Genomic DNA, 20,531 nt, shown 5'->3' with positions numbered 1-20,531 from the left:
TTCCAAATGTAACACAGGAAATGGAACAATGAGAGGGGGATAAAGCAGGATATAAAAATAACAATTAACAATAAAACAGTAACAGAAGAAAAACGTTAAATCTTCATGCTAACAGAGAGAACTGTCAGTCAGCCACGATGCAAAACTGCATTCTCAACCAGGCTAATGGGACATTATCACTTCCCAACATGCAATAAAATGGATATTACAATATCCATCAAGCTTATTAAGAGAGGTCACTCAAGCAATGAAATAAGTCACTAATTCACTTTCCTTGATTCCCTGCTCCATGCCCTTGATCTATCAATTCAGAGCTGTCTAGTTTATTACCCTAAAACTTTGAGAGACCAACAAGGCAGAGAGACTGATAAATGTTTTGTCTTGGCATTGAATGGAATGACTAGACAGTTTATCATCCGTAGATTTTTAAGTGTCTGTCCTCACCGCCAAGTACAAAGGTTGCTATTCCGCAGATAAAGGACAAACATAAGAGCTCTATTACTGCAATGTTTAGACATACAAGGAGGCCAGTGTAAAAGCTGCAGAACCATCTCCCTGTGGATGTGACAGCAACAAGCCTCCAGGCATATGTTTACAATATTATCTGATATGACTGACACCGCAGATTATTTTCTGCATCTACTCACTGCTTGAAAAATAACAGCATGCATCTGCACCTGAGTGATGACATAACAACACGGCTACAAAGACAGAGAGAATGTAATATTATTCTGCCTTATTTGTGCCGATGTAATGCCTCCTTGAAGAGATGAGAGCAGAAATTGGTACCTCAGACTGATATTTATCAGCTGGTTTCAGGGATGTTGGAGATTATAGTTTGCTCTTCTGGACACATTATTTGCATTTTATTTTCCATACAGTAAAGAGGGGGGTGTGAAGATTAATGATCCTATTCTGCTAATTTATAAGAATAAATACTAATAAGAAAAGTGGCACCATTTTTTTCAAATACAGTCACAAACCTACTATTTATTCATTGTTTATGTTATCAGGCTAACACTTAAATGTCTTTCCTTGAAAACAACCAGAAATAATTTTGTGAAATTAATTTTACCACAAACACCACACAAAGAGCTCAGCTTTATGCTAAAAGCCAATCAGCATATTAACAGTGTCGGAAACAGCTACAGGACTGTGAGAGTTGAAACATGTCCAGATAACATCAATATATCAGGAATATTCAGAAGACTAATTCAACATATTTGTAAGACTTACATTTAAACAGAAAATCATCACTAAAGAGGCAAAGAAAATAAAATGTCTCCATAGGTAGTACATCCGAATGTAATGTTGCTGCAAGACATATTACATTTTGAGAAGCTTTCTCAGGAAAAGCTCTTTTTCTACTGCAATAACTCTGTTCACCTACAAGTAAAGCCCACAACTGAATGCAACAAGTATAAACACAGCCTGTGGAGATTGTGTCTGTTGCTGTTATGCTTCCTAGAACTTGCATGTAAAATGGATTGAAGGAAAGTGGATATACAATTTAAGTGAAAACACACTCAAATAACTCCTTAAAGTAATGTTTTACATTTTGAGAAATAGGTTTATTTACTTTCTTACTGAGAGTTAGATGAGAAATGAAATGGCATTTGCTTTGCTGTTGGTCATTAGTCATTGTGTGTTGAGCCAGTCCTACTGAACTCAGTGTTACACTACTCGGAGGGGAGGAAGGGATGATTTTTGGAGGAAAACCTTACTTTTCTTCAGGGTAAACCGTCCAAATGGTACAAAAAGTAGCTCAAATTATCACAAATTTCCCAAAGAATATATTAAAAAGTAGCCCAATTTGGCAGACAGTGCTGGCCTCACTGCCTGCTTACAAGCAAAAACAGTCTTTTTGCTAAACTTTATTAATGGCCTGCTGGCCCTAGATTTATATTTAGCGTACAGATAAGAGAGTGGTATCGATCATCTAATCTAACTCTGTTTAGTGAATAGAGGTATTTCAAAATGTCCAATTATTCCCTTTAAGGGGCTGAGCATGTTTAATTTCCTTTAATCCTCCTGTTATCTGCAGGTCAAATTTGACCCATTTTTCAAAAGTTTTTATATCAGAAATATGGGTTTCTTTCATCTAATTGCCATAAAATAACATGGATGGTTCAATAGTACGCTTTTTGCAAATGAAATTAATGATCACTGCTTTCATTGTATTGTGGTGTTTTATTCAAATTTATAGCATCTGTCTTCCCGGGTCAAATATGACCCAGCCACCACTAGTTGGTGCACTGGGGCAATGGGTCACACTAATGTGCTTTCCAGCAGATGAACACACGCACGCACACATGCACACACACACACACACACACACACAGGGACTATTTCTTTTTTAATTCATAATCCAGATGAACTGAAATTATTCTTTAAAGTTACAGTTTTAAAAAGTTAAAAAAGTTTTGGGTTTTTTTTATGCTTTTTTGTTCTTTGTTTGCTCATTTGTGAATAAAATTGCATTGATCAATTTTGACCTAGGAATATTATGGCTAATATTTGACATATACCAGTCTGTGATAATCCATATTAGCTCATAATTTCTGTTTATTTTACTCGAAAACGAGGTATAATTTCATTTAAATGAAAAATGGTCTATTGACCATGAATTCCAAATAGAAGTGTAAATTTGTGGTAATGAGTTGGAATGAAGTTAGCTTAAATAGTATAACACAGAATTGGTTGATAATTTATAGTTTATGCTTTGTAAAAAGTCAAACCAGACCACGTCAATTTTGACCCAGGAAGACAACAGGTGTCATTATGTGCTGCCATTAAAAAATTTGAAATGATTTCAAAACAGTATGCTGACTAAACTTTGATTTATATCAGTATATGATAATCCATCGACATATGTTTGTCAAAATCATTTATAATTTCTGCCTTTTTTTTAACTAAAAACGAGGTATGTCATGTAAATGAGGTCTAGTGACCATAAATTCCAAAAAGAAGTGAAAAACGTGATAATGAGTTGGAATGAAGTTGACTAAAAGGTCTAACACAGAATTGGGTGATAATTTATACTTTATGCTTTATAAACAGTCAATCCCAACCGGGTCAGTTTTGACCCGTGAGTACAAAAATCGACAGGAAGACATTTTGTAGCCACAAACCAAGTGAACTAATACACTAATACTAATACAGTTAGCCTTGACTCAAGCTAGTCTTGCAACTGTCCTTCAGTAGCAGGTTTGCAAGCCTACAAAGCCAACAAATCCCTTGATATGAATTTCTGAATTTGACTGGTTTAGCAGATATAACATCCCACATCCATATTCAAATACTCTACAATCAAAGTGTCACACATTACAGTATGTTTGATTCGGCATAGTGTAGATCTGTTTGAATAAAATCCTCTACCATTACCGCTCCAGTAACCTATCAAGCCAATCAGACAGCATAACAGCATGCTCTTCATGCAAGTCATCCATACTGTCACGTCTGAAAGGATAACCTTGGCTGTAGAGTTTCCACAACAGGACAGTTCTGATTCAGGAACCAATAGGAGAAATCTGTTTTCTCATCCTGGGAATCATTTATATTGTTCAGTACAAAACTCAGCAATCCGAAAACTCAAAAATAATCTTTACAATGACTTTATAGCTGTCATGGAAACTCTGCTGTACATTTCCAGGATGACAGTCTGCTTTTATACATTTGTTGAGCTAAAACTATGTTTAGCTCAGAGTCTTAGCAGCGGACAACAGTCGCCTGGTCAGCAGCATTGCTCAGCATATCACAGCTTATCCAATTGTCTCGTCCAGTCACATCATCCCACTTCATCAGAGCACCTGATGTCTGTCTGCTGGGTGTGCACTCACTGTGCAGTGTGCTTCAATTCAGTGCACTCAAAGAGAGTTCAAATGTTGACCTTCCCTATGCTGTTTGTTTCCAAAAGCTAGCTCTGTGCACTACTCGCTACTCACACTCTCAGCCTGAATGATCAATCTGCATCTCTGGAAGTGAAAAGAGAAGGGGGCATAGTGACTGTCAATCACCAAAGAACCACAGCTCATTGGCTGCATGGAGAATGGAAGTGGCACTGAGGTACAGTGGGATACGCCTCCTCTTTACAGCGAAGGACCTGTGCAGCTGTTGGTGATTATAATCAAAAGGGGAGCAATCATGGTGAACACAGCAGGAGAAACATAGATGATAGCTTTATACATTCACACTACATGCAACACAGTTAGAAAAAAAACACTGACATGCTCTAGTAGTATACAGCTTTAAAATACTTCACAAATCAAATATGAACTTATTTAAAATAAATAAAGGTAAGAAAAAGTCTGGACAAGCATTCTTACCTGAGTGAGTTCAGGTATGTCATTTTTGTCTATTCCCACTTGCTGTAAAAAAAAAAAAAAAAAAAAAAGACAGTGACATTGTGAGCTAAGACATTGTGACATTAGCTGCTAAGTAGCTATGCATGATGTGCACAGCAGGTTACCTCAGCAATTTTGAAGAATTCAGAAACCCGAGTCATTCGTGTCAGGAATCTCTTGTATATCTCCAGCCCATCTTTACACTGGCTTCTCTTCATCTGGAAAAATTTCTCTGAAACAGAGGTCATGAAATGTCAGTCTTTATCCCCACAACTTAAAGGCTAAGTCTGGTGAAATTCTATATTTTTCTTTTTGTCAACAAATCCCATAAAATCCCCAAAACCAACAAAGAACTGACAACAAGTGCTGGCTATGCAGGCAAAGCCTGATACAGCTAAATCCTCTGTACCATAGAGCTCCATTGTTGTCCAAAAACTAAAAACACATCATTGTGCTAGGTGACATGTTTCTTCATAACCATGAGCATGAGAACTGTGGTTTATTTTGAGTTGATCGCACATACACCCTTCTGCAGCTTTAACTGCCCGCTAGTGGATCACATCTGTGGCTGAAAATAGTCCCAAATGCACTTTTGCTCCAACTTGAGTAGCTTTTTCTAAAAACTAAAGTGCTCAGCTTTTTCATAAAATAACAGAGCCTTTTTTTTTCAAGATTATCCTTTTATTGGATAACTGACAGCATAAAGACAGACAGGAAACAAGGGGAAAGAGAGAGGGGCATGACATGCAACAAAGGTCCCCAGCTAGAATCGAATAGTGACATTGTGATTAAATGGACACATTTGTGACCCATTTTTAAAGGTTTCTGCCCTCAGTGGAACAAATGGGATTGAGACTGAGTGCCAAAGACAGTGTAGGGAGGTTCGAAAGTACTGAGAGACACACCAACACATTGTTGGTTTTGAGATTTGTTAACAATAAGGAAAATATAGAATAACGCCATCCTTATCTTTCAAGAATTCTTTACGTGTATTCATTTATTGTATCGACGATGCTGTGATAAAGTGTAGTGATAAAGTAAAGTGATTTTTCTTTCTGTACCTAGCAGGTTGATGATGCCGTCATTGTAGCAGGCATATAACTTAATCAGATCTTTGAAGAGTAGGAGAAAGCAGGCATTTATCACGCCATTGTTCAGCTCCTGTGGATGTACCTGTCAACACAAATACATTAGACAAGTCAAAGTCTAGTTTGGTTTTGAAGAACAGAAAGTGTACAATTGTACCAAAAAAAAAAAAAATGTGACTGTTGAATTCTGATAAATCAAAATATATTCAGACAGTTCCAGTAGCATATACCCTGGCCCGGACATGGCATATATAAACTACACACTAAGGATTAAGAGGGTTGAATTCTACATCATTGATATCCATGTTTTGTTTCTCTTATAGAAGACCACACATCAGTAAATAATTCAACCCTCTAATAAGTGTTCTTCATGTGAAATTGGCTGTGGTTGACATTTCTTTGAAAATCCTCCCACAACACTAAGCTTTGTTAAACCCAGTTGGCAGCTTTTTGTTCTTCACTGTGTTTATCCCTCAGCAAATTCATTAACCTTGCAAAGTCACATTGCTCCCTATTAGCGAGTGTCACTCACTTCGAAATCCAGCAGTGCGTCGATCTGGCTCTGCAGGGTGGGCATTCCTTTCAGCAGCTTCTCTACTGACATGGTCCTCATCACTCCCTCAGCTCTGAGACAGATAGGGAAAAGAAAGGGGCAGTGGAATGGGAGAATTAAGCAGCGGTTTTTCTGAAACCAGACATTAAACCCCCTTTAATAATTGGGAACAGCCATGGTCTAGTAACCAATGTTATTAATCCAGCAGCTTGGACTGAAAGAGTCCCATATGCTGTCTGTCTGTCAACAGAGAGAATACCTGTCTGCACCTGTCACGAACATAGTATCCACCAACATGTCTGATCTCTATTCAGTAGTCTGCGTTTGTATTTTTCATTGCCAGTTTATGTAGCCAAGGGGACCTTGTGTCTGCCAGCAAAACAGAGCCGTCCACTCTCTGAGCATGAGTAATACCCGACTCTGCATTCATCTCTGCTCTCAGTCCACCTGTACAGATATGCACTTGGCCCGACGCCGGGCTGGAGGTAGCTGAGTTCATCCCACGCACTACCGGGACCCCTGAGGAATGTGTCTTATTCTGAGGGCAAGTACTGTAAGAAGGGGACATGTTCTGATCCCAGCTAAACTAACAAAGCATTGTTAGTTTAGCAGTGTCATAAGAAATGAGAAATTGTACCCTTTCTTGACTCGGCCAAAGTCGAAAGCCATCTGTCTGTAGGCGAAGGCCTTCTCATTGAGATAGCGGCTGTAGCGTCTGATAAATGTGGACATGTCATAGCCTGAGGAAGACACACACACACACACACATTAATTAAACACACACTCTCCAATGTTAACTCAGTGCAGAGTATTAGCAGTGTCTTACAAGATTTACAAACAGATAACAGTGTACAGTAAAGTTTCAGAACGTCACATATAATTGTCATAAGTCTTTGCATGGAACACCTGTGACAAATAAAAGATTAGTTCAACATTTGGGGGAATAAACTTAATAATTGTCTTGTCGAGAGTTACTTGAGGAGATTATACCACTCTTGTGTCTCTTGTGTGTACGTTAAAGGAAGCTAGAGCCAGGAGTTAGCTTACATTAGCTTAGTATGAAGACTGGAGCCAAGGGAAACAGCTAGCATGGCTTTGTCCAAAAAAACCCACCTATCAGCACCTCTAAAGCTCACTAATTTTAACATGTAATATTGTTTGCTCAATCCATACAAAAACCAAAATATAAATACAACATTGAAGTTGTGGTTTTACAGAGCCAGACTAGCTGTTTACCCCTACTTTCAGTCTTTATGCTGAGCTAATCACCAGGTTGTAGCTTCATATTTAACTGACAGAAATGTGAGCGGTATCAATCTTCATCTAACTCTCTTGTCTGAATGATAAATATGAAGCTACAGCCAAGACACGAATTAGCTTAGCTTAGTTTAAAGAATGGAAGCAGGGAGAAACAGCTAGCCTGGCTCTATCCAAAGGTAAAATATCTAAAGCTTTAGAGGTGTTGAAAGTGAGGGGTGTTGATAAGATTAAGTGAATTAGCACATTTTCCAAAATGTCAAACTATTCCTTCAATAAAAAGTACTTTAACAAAGAATTTTGGTTTGATGTAATCCTGATTGTAATCTAGTGTGGACTTGAAAATGTCTTAAAAATGTAGAATTTGGCTCTCTAAACAGATACTTCAGTCGCCCTAATGGGCAAAATGTCCATGACAACAGGCTGTGAACCTGGTCTTTATCACCATGAGAGACCGCATTAATTTCCATGGAGATGGGTTTAATTGAGGGGATAAGGGATTTGTGAAGCTGCAACTGAGAGGTGAACAGAGGAATGGTCAGGTCTGATTGTAACATCCAAGCTTATTGCTGTTGTTGTACTTATTGTAAGTGCTTAAAAGCATCTGTTAAATTAATGAGCAGTATTAAATTAAATGAACTAAATTGAAAATGTTACAGAGAGAGAAAGTGAAGCACAGAAATAAACAAAATTAAGGAAAATATAGATGAGAGGATAGAAAGAAGCCCGTGTCAGGAACCAGGGTTGAAAGTGATGCAGGGCTCATTTGGCCATAAGCAGAAAGAAAAGAAATACCACCTACCGTGAGAGCCAGTTTTGTCCAGGAAGTTGCTGAGGTTGAACAAGGTGTTTCTTGAGGCCAAGAACTGCAGGAATCTCTGCAAGACAGGACAAACACACAGAGTCAACAACTATTTCATTTGGCCACGCACTCGGTGGAAAATGTGGTTAAATGCATCTAATTTTGACAAATGCAGTAATATCTTTTGTTGAGTTAATATTCTTAATTAAAAGGTTGGCTGAAAAGTAGCTCTTCAGCAGAGAAGTGGTTGTAAATGAATGCAAGATGTGGAAAAAAACTGTTCACATTTAAAACATTATGATGCCTTGTTAATGGCATCCTTAGTGTAGTGGATAGTACACATCAACAGAACTGGGTAAAATAACTTCCTATTAGTTGCTATTAATTGAGAAATAAACATACATTACAAATTGAAAGGTTCTGAATAAACGCATTATATCTCAGCAATGATAGCATATTATATTTTCATTATATTTTTTCTGCCAAGCTTAACACTCAGCACAAGGATTCTGTCCTAACTCACAACTCTTCACCCATGACTGCACATCCACACACAAAAACAAACTCATATTTAAATTTGCAGATGACACAACAGTCATTAGTCTGGTCGACAACGATAAATCTTCAAATCGGCAGGTGGTTGCTGGTTTAGTTTTCTATGGAGACACCCCAGCATTGAGTCTCTGTACACCAAAAGTACGGGCCATGCTCCCACACCTCCTTCATCCTGGACACTCACCTGCCAGAATACTAAATACAACTTAAGGCATCACAGACCAGAAAGTCTCATAATCCACCGCAGCAGGTTCAGCAGAAGCTTCCTCCTGTCTGCAATAGCACGATTTACCACGGACATTCAGGATGAAGAAAGGTACTCCAAGCCCACATCCCATCTGAACTCATAGTACTTCCCCTGACCCCTAATGCACACTACACACTGAGGAACAACCTTAAATTACCTAAAGGCATCACAAGCAGTGTATAAATTAGATATTAAGGTATTTTTATCTCTATATTTCCTTCTATTCCTTCTATCTTCCAGATGTGTGTTTCTTCTTTCTTTTTACTTACTAGTTTCTGTTTTTTTTCCCTCTAAATGACTGGGAGAACAATCCAAGAATCCAGTGTGCTTTACTGCTACATGAATTATAAGAAAAGAATGTTTGATGTTCACAGTCATCTCTAAGGAGCTGTTCAGCACTTTCTGCAGTCTACAAGAAACCTGTGAAACTGCCTGTAGCAGAGAACAGAATTAATATAAAAGGTGTGATGCTATCCTCTTTCTTCAGTGATTAGAGAGAAATCCAGCATTAAAGGAGCAATGCTTCAGCCTCCACGAGTGGGAGGGTGTGAATATAAATTAGATACATGGAGAACACTGCAGCCTTGTGAGTAAAAGCTGACTCCAGTGACACATGTGGACGTGAAGAACCGGCGAGCTACACATTTCCTCCTCTCCTGCCTTTCTTCTCTCTCTGAGCTAAGCCAAGTTAGTTCTCTCTCTATGATCATTAGGGACACTACAACAGCAAAGCTCTGGCTCTCACACACATTTATGACGCTGTTCCCTTAAGCTTTTGTGCCATATCATATATGTAATAGTACAAACATGGAAAAGACACAGTAACTTCATGACATTATCCACACACAAACTGAGCTTATCAGTGAAATGTGTGTGTGAAGGGTCACAGTATTCCATTGTGGCCCATGGTAACACTATTCTTATTGGTTTAGTATAGTATAGTATTCTCATTCTCCATCTATCAAATATTTCCACACTCTTTTCCTTCTCTCTCTTGCTTTTCTGCCTTAATCTCCCGCTCTTCTGTATTTCTGTGGCAGCTTGGCAAATTGGAATGTTATCCCTTGTTGCCCATTCAGAGCTTTTGCCTTTCTTCAGCTATCAGGACATAAATTGGGTCAGGAGGTCACGGGACAGAAGGCAAGTGCCATGGCTAACTCCAGAACTGCTGCTGAGTTAAAGCAAAAGTGGAGTTTTAAAGGGCACCGTTCAGTGCCTGACACCCATGGCCAATGGTGCAGAGAACCTGCAGCTGGCATTGAAATAATGCTGGTAAACGTTACTCATAAGGTCAACTATAAATATGCTTGAACAATCATGAGCTATTCTGTCACTGAATATATTTTTGTATATTTTTATACTTTTTTAAATAGCACACAGTCAGTTTCACAGATATTAGCTTAGAATCCAGTTTTCTCTTTTAATTTCCCTTTAAGTAACTTTAAATCTGCATTAGTTGGTTTTATGGCCACTTATGGCCTGTACAGTAAGCTGTAAACACAATGTTAACATACCACATTATCACTTTTTAAAGTTGTTATGGTGAATCACAGACAGTATATGAAGACGGACAGCGAGTCTCCACTTCTGCCGCTATGCAAAAATTAAGCCAAAATATCTTGTGTCAGGGAGCTGTCTCCTTGCTTGTGTGATGTCATTTGCAACCTTTGCAGTCAAGGTGTGATTTGCCGGGGTGGATGGTGAGGATTTCCCCCCCTCTGGTCTATATATCCCTGCCTCTGCTGAGTTATTTTCATCCCCAGTCGGGACAAGAATGTAACCCCCTTGTAGATTCATGCTGCTTCACCCACAGACCATATAAAATATCTAAAATAAAAAAAATCAAAGTAAAGCACTGCAACGTGAGAACAGTCTATAGCGCAAACAACAATAAACTCAGAAATGGACTTTCATTGTCAGCGCTGGCGTTTGTGTGACAATAAAGATGGCTAAGTGATGATGCAGTAAATGGAGCAGGGGTTGCCTCCTTCCCTGCTCAGAGACTTGCAGAGATGTGAGTAGAAGAGGGGTGACACATCGCGGATGACCCCTCCACAGGAAAGCATAAAAACAAGACAGAAGTCCATCATCAAAGCAGACTGTTTTCTTAGTCTGACATGTAGGCATCTACTGTAGCTTATTTATTTTTATGATGACGGCATTGTACATTACATTTTCACCTTTACTGCACTAAAATATAAACAAAGTTAGCAACTAGCTGGTGAACATAGCAGAGCATTTAGCAGCAAGAGCCAGAATTTTTTCTTAGGTGATGTTGGAGACCAAACCTGATCTAAATGGAGAGTTAGTATTGGACTTACATTCATCAGTTGGCCTGAGACACGACTCCAAATGAATGCTAATCTTGTATTATGTCTGCTGGATGTATACAGAAAATTGGCAACTGTGTGATAACACATTTGCCACATAGGCTACGTTTACACTGCAAGCCTTTGTATTGATAAGTGCAGCTTTAATGTATATGACATTTTTACAGTGTGAGGTATTCAAAGACGTGTTTTGTAAATGTAAAATAAAGTTCTGTTTATGTTTCTGGGTTTGAACAATGTTTGGGTTTGAGATTGTAACAATGAAACTGACTCATCGATTGGTGGGCTTGAAGAGGATCGAATATGAATTCACAGAGTTCAAGTCAACAGGAATTACTTTTGTGTTTTGACATAACAGAACCATTGTAAAATGTAACTGTGATATGATTATACTGATGAGGTATTTCCACCCTTTTAGACAGATGACATGGCTGAATGAACAGAGATCAAACAGTAATGTGTGCTCATATCCATGACAGGTAATCTGTGTGCCCAATATGATGTGTTTTTGAGCAAGTATTTGTATGTCTACCTTTCATCTTGTGTTTTTATCCAGAGAAAAGTCGACCAAGCACACATGCCCTTGTCCAGCACTGCCCTACTTTGCATCTGACAGCTTTCCAGTACAACCAGTTGTCTTTACTGGGTCCGTAGACCAGCTCAGGTAGAAGAGGAAAAATACTAAGTGTGTGTTATAAGCTCACCTCGTTGCCATGCACCATGAGGTGGTGTGTGGTGATCAGGGCTTTGAAAACCACCACCCAGCTGGCGTTGCCAGCCCTCTCCATCAGTGTGTCAGCCATCTGGGGGACGTTCACATTGGACTCCTGGGTGGCCTGGATCAGGACTGGGAAGCAGAGAGAAGAGGAAGAGGCGGTCAGATGATGGATATTAGCAGGGAGGAGATTCAGCGCAGGTACAGCTTGTGCTGGAAACCTTTTGTTCAAGTAATGACAGCATGAACAACTGCAGGGATGGTGGAAGAGAACAGATGGTTAAGAAAACAACCAGGAGTGTGCTAGAGTAAATGCCATGCAGTGGACCTGAGTCTGGGTTTTGCTGCATTTCACAGCCACACTCTCTTGCATCCTAATTTTCACTTCAATTCACCATATTCTTTCCCTTCAGCAGTGTTCTCTCAAAAAAAGCAAAGCATCTGCAAATGGAATGAGATATTTTCACTTGCTTTCAATGTTAATCTCTTTATTTTAAGACTTTCCTAGCAAAGTATTCCTTCTCATTTTAAGATATTGTTACCTGTTTAAAGAAAGGCACCAGCTGCGGAGCTGTTGCAATAATTTACTGCCTGTTGACAGGATTCTGTGCTAGTAGTCCACAAGCTGTTGGTCTGGACTGGTTTTCTGGGCCGATAGTAGTTTGTTCTATTGGTACGGAATGGGTTTCCAGAATTTATTGTCGGACCTCTGGTAGACCACTAACTGAACCTTTTTAATGTCATGTTGGGCATTTTAGTGCTGTTAAACAGGACATCTTTACCTCCTTTTACTGTTTTAACCCAAACCATGATCTTTCCCTAACACTAACCAAGTGGTTTTTGTACCAAACCTGACCATTTTCACCCAAACCATGGGAAGGATTGGCATGTCACCTGCAAGCAAAAACATTCCTCCATTTTAAGACAACTTAAATGTGATCACGTGATCTCGCACAATCAATACAAATGCATATGTGTAATAATTCTGTACCAACAAGAAATGACTATTGACACGGAGGAATCTGTACCAATAGCCACTTCCATAAAGAAAAGGATTGCAGCAATAAACCATATTATAATCATTGAATACAACTTCATTGGGAGGTTATGTGTTGGTCCATTTGCAGGGTCCAGTATCTGTCTAGAAGTGTTCATTCCTCGTACTTTGTCAAACAAATGCCAATTTAGGAAGTAGCGGACTTATCTGTGCAAGCAAGAGGTAGTTTTATAGTTTTATCATCAGAATTGCTTCAGGAAGCTGCCATTTTCCATCTTCATGAAATGTATTTAGATGAGTGCTTCACATTATGCCACCACTGCCGGGTGTGAGTCACACTGACTGCTGCTTTGTTCGTTTTTGCAGCCAGCCATTAATACCAGCAGAGGCAGAGGCAGAAAGAGAGTGGAATATTCCACAGCAGAAAGAGACAAAGAGAAACTGAAATGGAAGACAGGATCGCAATGAGAATCAGACATTCAGTCATATAGATGATATACCAGCAGACAGACAGTGCCAAAGAAACATATTAAGGTTTTTAGAGACTGGTTTGTTGGTCAGTTTACCCATTCAGCAACGAGAACCTAGGTAATACCAAGATAATCCTTTTTTTCATCCAATTTTGTAGATTAGTGATTTCAGTAATCCACGTTGATGATTAAACTTATTCTACGGTGATGAACAAAATGGATCATTTTCCTTTAGAAATATCGCTTATGAAACAATCTGCACAGCTAAAGCCATGTGTTCCATGTTGTAATAATATACGTAAGTGGATTGTTGTATAATCTTTAAAAGTTACTAAAGCCCTCTGGTGTGCTTATAGTTCACTTCATGGGGAAAAAACCTTCCAAATGTCAGTGACAGTACAACAGTATGTCAATATATTTGTATTAACAATGGATCAAATGACTATGTGCAATATAAACTTGATGGCTCGTAGTGATGAACATACAAAGAGTTATCACACAACTCTGCACGTCTGCTCAGCTTTATGTATCATTTTAGCATCTCTCAGTACTGTTTTGTTTGTATTGTTCTGGTTTAGACTTTCAATGCTCTAATCCAGCAGCAGGCAGCTGTTTTCTGTGACAAAGCTTTGATAAAGCAACTGTATGCTATTTGTCAATGACCAAGCAACAAACAGACAGTTAGCGACTAGCTGGTGAACAAAGTGGACCATTTACCAGCTAAAGAGCCAAAACAGTTTAAAGGAGGGTGAATACTGGACTTAGATTACTCGAGCGCAGAAACACAACTCTACTCGCAAGCTACTAAAGCTGGCACCAAGTGGACAAAAAGTCAAATTAATGGTGCTTTAATTTAAAAATGCACTAACATACAAGCTATATTATGAAAACCACTAAGACATTTTGATTAGCAAAACAACCTTTAAACATGAAAAGCTTAAAAAGCTTAGGACATCTTGCTAATACCCAGAAAATTTAAGAAATCTTAGCTCCTTCCCCCTGTTCACCAGCATCTGTCAGATAACAATAACAGGAGATCCATTCACTGGATTAAGCTTTCCTCCATGGCAAACCTCCGGGCACATATTCAGAGACAGTGTGAGGAATGAGATAAGTGGGTGTGTACGCACGGTGATGGACGGAGTAGGAGAGAAAACATGACTGGTGTCATTTTAAAAGGTTTGATTCAGCAGAGCAGGGCATGTGCAGAGCAACTATTATTGAGTCCTGTGATTCATTAATAGTGTCATATCCATGTCTGTTCATTCACTGCCAACAGGGAGGCAGCTGAGAGGTGTCTATTGAATTTTCCTCCATGGCATGGAATATAGACTAAATGCCACCTCCTGTGGCTCAGGAGGTAGAACTGGTCGTCCAATCAGAAGGTCGGTGGTTCGATCCCTGGCTCCTCCAGCCCGCATGTGTCCTTGGACAAGATACTGATCCCCAAATTGCTCCCAAGGGCTGTGCCATTGGTGTGTGAGTGTGTATGTGAGTGAGCATTAGAAACATTCTTGTAAAGCAGCTTGAATAGAAAAAAAAAAAAAAAAAAAAAAGCATGATATCGCTCCTGTGAACAGGTTGGCACCTTGCTTGGCAGCCTCTGCCATCAGTGTATGAATGTGTGTGTGAATGGGTGAATGTGGCATGTATTGTAGAGTGTTTTGAGTGCTTGTCAGACTAGAAAAGTGCTATATAAGTGCAGTCTATTTACCAGTTTCTATTTCCATGAATAAATCAAGTCAAATACCCCATGGTAGGAGTGGTTGGAAAAGCAAAATGGATGAATAATGATGGAAAAATGCGTTCAAGGTCACTTTGCTTTTGATAGTCATGCTACAAGTCAGCTAGCTCTTCTGCTTCCTCTACCATGCATTCATCATGCAGCAATGATTGCTGTGCACATCCCCTACAGTAGTAAGGCACCAGATACACACACGCACACACATACACACACACACACACAGAGGGATAATCCCTACAGGGCTGATGAGTCAGCAGCCTGCATCATCCTATGCTTTTCATCTCTCTGTCTCTATCTCAGTTTGTTGGACAGTCTGTCTCACTCCCTGTCTCTGTCTTTCGCTGAGGCAAAATGCAGTAACTATCATCTAATATCTACATAAATAGGTGCGGTAAACCTACAGTGAATACCGCACTTCAATCAAACAATGGTTTCATATTAAAATGCCTCTCTTCTTTGTTTGCTGCTCACACAAAATATTGTGAAACCTTTGACGAACTGACTACACAATGAATATTTATTTTAAAATGTGTTGGATAATGTCTCGGGAATTGATTTTTTTCTACATGCGGTTGAATATCATCATAATCTTGTAGAAACAGAGAGAAAGAGGCGTGAGCAGTGAGCCTCCGTTCTGATTGAGATGCTGAACAACAATTCAGCAGGAGCTCCTGACTCACCATGTCCCCCCCACCTTCCTTCTCAATTATTCATATGTGTGTGTGTGTGTGTGTATGTGTGTGTGTGTGTGAGTAAGAAAGAGATACAGAGAGAGAGGAAAAGGCATCTCGATATGTGACCTTAGTGTAGCGCTAGCACACACAGATAGTCACACTGACTAACAATTACTTGCATGCCTGGATTCAAATTCCATATAATGTCTCATGCAATATACAGCAAATCAAATCTTAAATATTTTATTGCATCTGCTTGACTAAAACACACGTCAAACTAGTGCACACATGTCAAACTAAGCATTGTGAAAGACTGGGTAAGAGCTCACTAATAATAATGCCAATCTTAAAAGTAATCCAGAATTTTAGCATTGCACTTTTATAGCTTTTGAGAGATGGATTTATAACAGAATGGCAGATGCTAAGATATCCTGACTATCATGACATCCTGAAATACAACTCAAAAGTCTTATGTTACACCCTCTCAGCCTGATAAACCATCATGTTATTCAAACTTAAGTTTCAAACCCAGTTTGTAAAGCAGAGACAACTCTGGTGACATAATCAGACTTTAGAAACCCACAAAAATATTATACCACTAGACAGCTGACTAGTAATCTCCATGTCTGGTAAACGGATCTGGATTAAAATCTTGATTTACAGTATCTTGATAAGATAAACAGGGGTAAAACATTTGAGCATGTTTAGCATGTTGTTTCAATTCACATGATGTGCAGCTACAGCAGTAATTAAGTAACTACTAACTAATTAACTGATGTACAGTACCAGTCAAATGTTTGGACACACCTTCACATTCCCTTGAATGAGAAAGATTCTGAAATACTTATCACTGCAATAATCAATGTTACTTTATTAACAACTGGTCACGAGTATGTGTAATGTGAAAGGTGTCACTTGTAGTCACACCCACAGAAAATTATCATCCAGCTCTATGGTTCCCCTCATCTCTAGGGAGCTTTTTATCCCACAATGGCTGATTTAATATTTTACTTGTATTATTGTATTTCTTACTGTATGCCTGCTGTGAAGTGTTCACAGAGCATAAAATCAAATCAAACTGAATTCAAATTCTGAGGTCATAGCAAGCAGAGCCGCTATCCAAAATATATCCCGCTGAGCTACTGGGCAAGTGCAGGTACCAGCAGAAGGAGCCACATGAGGCCCAGCTCTGATAAAAGCCTGATGGTAATGTAGAATCAGCGAGGGCTGACACGGAGAAGTGGTGGTATTGAAAGCACTGAGAGTAATTGCGGAGTGAGCCCGTCCAGCTGTAAGAGCAGTCAGCAATCAGCTGGTGATCACTGTAATAGTCACATCTACACTTAAATCTACAGAACCACACACATTTTGCACTAGTGTAGACCCCAGGCTACCATACTGCTTGCAGTTCCACACATGATAAACACACAGATGTAGCTTAATTGCTGGCTTGTGGGGCTGCATAATTCCTGTTTTTTTTTCCAATTTTGGTGGTTTTTGACAAAAAAAGACTTAGGCTTTTTTTGTAGTTTCTATAAAGTTATGATTAGCTGCTTCCGCTGTCTCCTTTTACACATTTCTATTGTGTGCCACAATTGGATATTTAGGGGAAAGCTGCTTTATGGCAAAAGAAAGATTATTATGACACAAAATAGGAAGAGGGGCCTGTTGTTACAAAGGCTTTCTGAGTTTCCCGCAGTGACAAATGGCTGAAGAAGAGTAAGGCTGATGGGAATAGATCTTAGTTCTGACATGTTCACATGTGAAAAGAATACAGGGCTTCTGGGAAAGAGGTCAGGGGTGGGAAATAGAGTTTTGAAGTAGACACAATTCAACTTGTTTGAGATAAAGGTGTAATATGACAAGATCTATTCTGGTACTGTTGTAGCAGCCAAACATGAGGCAGTCTCTTGTATTGTGGCCGTACTATGAACAATACATACAGTCCATACACAGAATATGTCCTTCACTCAAAGCCTGGGGAATTTTAGCTGTTATACAAGGTTAATCGTGACAAGAGGATTACAAAGGCCTCCACACTATTAGACACATACACACTCACTCTCTGGCAAACATACACACTCGCATATGGACAAACAAACACTATCCCTGCTCTAATATTCAGTCACAGCACCTGAGCCGTCATTGTGCAGCTTTGTGAGCAAAGAGAGAAACATCATGGGTCTGACATGTTACCATTCTTTACAGTTTGTGCACGTGATTATAAAAATATGAGAGAGGTAGGGAAAAAGAAAAAGACACCCGCATGCAAACATGTTGCGTACATCTACACAAACACATATTAACACCTTATGCTTCTGTCTGACATATAAGCCAAGTTTATGCACAATATGCAGCCTCATCTGTTATTCATGAAAAGTCTTTTAACATTTTTCACAAACCGAAATTGTGCCACATTTCAAGCTGACACTGGGGAGAATCGCTGTCGATTTTCTGTGTAGTCGCTGCTTGTGAGAGTGTATTCCTCTGTACCAAAACACTGTTGTGGTTTAAATCCTATTAAAAACACATAAAACAGCTACATTCAGGACAGCTCTGTGTCAGCAGATGTCACTATGCATGTTCAGGGACACGGTTACTTGTTTACAGTAGTTTTCTTGTTTGTTGAGGTGCAAGAAATAAATTATACATACTACATTTACTGTAATGAAGGTACATGTCACTCAATGCAATGGTGTGGTTATTTTATGTCTTTTTAATCGTATTTGAATACAGAGATGCAAAGATACAGTACAAACTCTATCAGGCTGTGGCTAACTGACAGCACTTGTTAGTGAGATAAGTTTATGTTTGGTTTTGTTCTTATCATGAGATGATAATGCCAGCCTTATTTAACCAAATCCGAGACTCCCCTTTCCTACGAAAGGTGTGTAAATAGACAGTTGGTGAACACTGGCTATTGCTGTGATCACAACTGTGGTTCTAATGGAGCACTAAGGCTGCAGTGGATGGAGAAACTGATATGTAAATGATGGATACATTCCTATGCGATTGTTGTACTTTAGTGCATGCATGTGGAAGTGACTCCTTTCTTCTCCTTGTTTAAAGGAGAACTCATCATTTTCTTATTGTCATAAGTTCCCATGAAAAGACCAAAATCAACAATGGCTGCAGAGATAATACTTGTTGGTAGGATGAATTCAAAGTCTTCGTAGCGTATTCTTCTATGCCATACAACTCAGCTCCATTGCTCCAAAAACTATTAAAAACACATTAATGAGCCACATCGTTGAACCGGATGACACGTTCTTTCATTACGATGAAATGGGCACTGTAGTTTATTTTGGGTCAATCCAACATCAATCCTGCTGGTGCCATAAATACTCACAAGCACACCAGCTCAAAATAGTCCCCCAAAAATACACTGTTTACTCCTGTTTGAGTAATGTTTGCTAAAAGAGAAAACAATAAACTGTAACTGAACTATAATATAAAACTGTAGTGCCCAACTATTTAAGAAAATGACTTTGTTTAAAATAAAACACTTAAACCACATATTTTTTGAACATTTACATCTTCAGTTGATGGCAGACAAACTCATATTTGGTTTTGGTCTTTTCATGAGATTTGTTGACAAGAACAAAAAATTAAAACAATGCCAGACTTATCCTTTAAAGGCATTCCTTTAGCTGGTGACCCAGTGTGCTTGTATTGATCCAGATCTTCTACCCTCACACTATGGACTCATGTGTGCTCTATTGACCCACATGGTGTCAGATAACTGTCACGCAATACCATATCAGGATGCCCTGCAGCATCTGCCACATTCAACACACGACTGACAGGACTCTTATTTCAAACAGCACCCTTTAACACATCAATAAATGTAATTGATATCAAAGCCTCTATGTGAGTACAACTGAAGGAAACCCGCCAAGCATGCATGCACCACAGGGCACACTTGAGCATATATACATGTCTGCACATCACACACGTTCATATTTTTCATAGATGGATTTTTACAAATGTACAAATAAGCACCAATGAGGACATGCCAAGGTGGTTTCCTTGGCAACAAGCTCTCATATTCGGTGGATGCAGTAAAATTCCTTTGAAATCATCTTCACAGGTGCAAACTCCCACAGCAGCAAACTGATAGGGGTCATCTAGCCATAGTAGCTGTATATGAGTCATAGCAGCCTTAACACTGCTGAGAGACATAGGACTAAATTCAGATCAATTCTTAGTAATACCCTTCACCTCTATGCTTAGCATAGCACTGAAAAACCTGTATTCACATATTACATATAGATCCATATCTTCAGAAAACACTGGTTTATGCAGCAACTACTGTATCTATGTGAGCGCAGAGTGCGATACAAACCATGCTGCATGAGTGATGCCTTGTTGAGTTACACATGAATGGATCATGAAAGCACGGTTGTATTTATAGCTCCTCTCACCCTCAAGCAACATGCAGGGGGAGAAAAAAAATACCCAGAATGCACTGTGCCCCAGCGTAGCATAGCGCCAATGTGGTGTGGCAGTCAAACAAAGAAGAAGCCAATGGGATCCAGACACTGTAGAGGCTGGAAGTGACATCTGAGGAAAACGCTGGCATCCCACACAATGCTGCTGCTACTGCTGGTGGACACAGATAGCAGCACTGTCTTCATATAGACACTTCGGCTTTAAATGACATTTCACTCAGTTGTTGGCAGAGTTGGGATTTGTTTGGTGTGATGCACAAACGGTGTGAAAAAAGCAAATTGTGTCTGATATAAAAATGACAGAT

At 39.3% G+C, this 20,531-nt stretch overlaps 1 protein-coding gene across 9 annotated transcripts in view; it reads right to left on the bottom strand.

Annotated features, from left to right (window-relative positions):
* The window catches only part of snap91a (synaptosome associated protein 91a), a 55,120-nt gene that overhangs the window by 21,323 nt on the left and 13,266 nt on the right, over positions 1-20,531 (bottom strand). For all 9 annotated transcript variants that reach the window (XR_010930463.1, XM_067602318.1, XM_067602317.1 and 6 more), the window contains 7 exons: positions 11,880-12,022; positions 8,044-8,119; positions 6,622-6,724; positions 5,964-6,057; positions 5,405-5,516; positions 4,469-4,575; positions 4,326-4,367 (listed from right to left, as the gene is read on the bottom strand). Coding sequence is in view for 8 of the 9 variants with exons in the window: in XM_067602318.1 (XP_067458419.1) it covers positions 4,326-4,367; positions 4,469-4,575; positions 5,405-5,516; positions 5,964-6,057; positions 6,622-6,724; positions 8,044-8,119; positions 11,880-12,022 (677 nt within the window). In the remaining variant the exon portion in view is untranslated. The remainder of the gene's footprint in view (positions 1-4,325; positions 4,368-4,468; positions 4,576-5,404; positions 5,517-5,963; positions 6,058-6,621; positions 6,725-8,043; positions 8,120-11,879; positions 12,023-20,531) is intronic.

This window comes from Thunnus thynnus, chromosome 10 (assembly GCF_963924715.1).
Source record: "Thunnus thynnus chromosome 10, fThuThy2.1, whole genome shotgun sequence".
Lineage (NCBI taxonomy): Eukaryota > Metazoa > Chordata > Actinopteri > Scombriformes > Scombridae > Thunnus > Thunnus thynnus.
The sequence above is the reverse complement of the archived record's forward strand: the minus strand, read 5'-3'. Positions and strand labels throughout refer to the sequence as shown.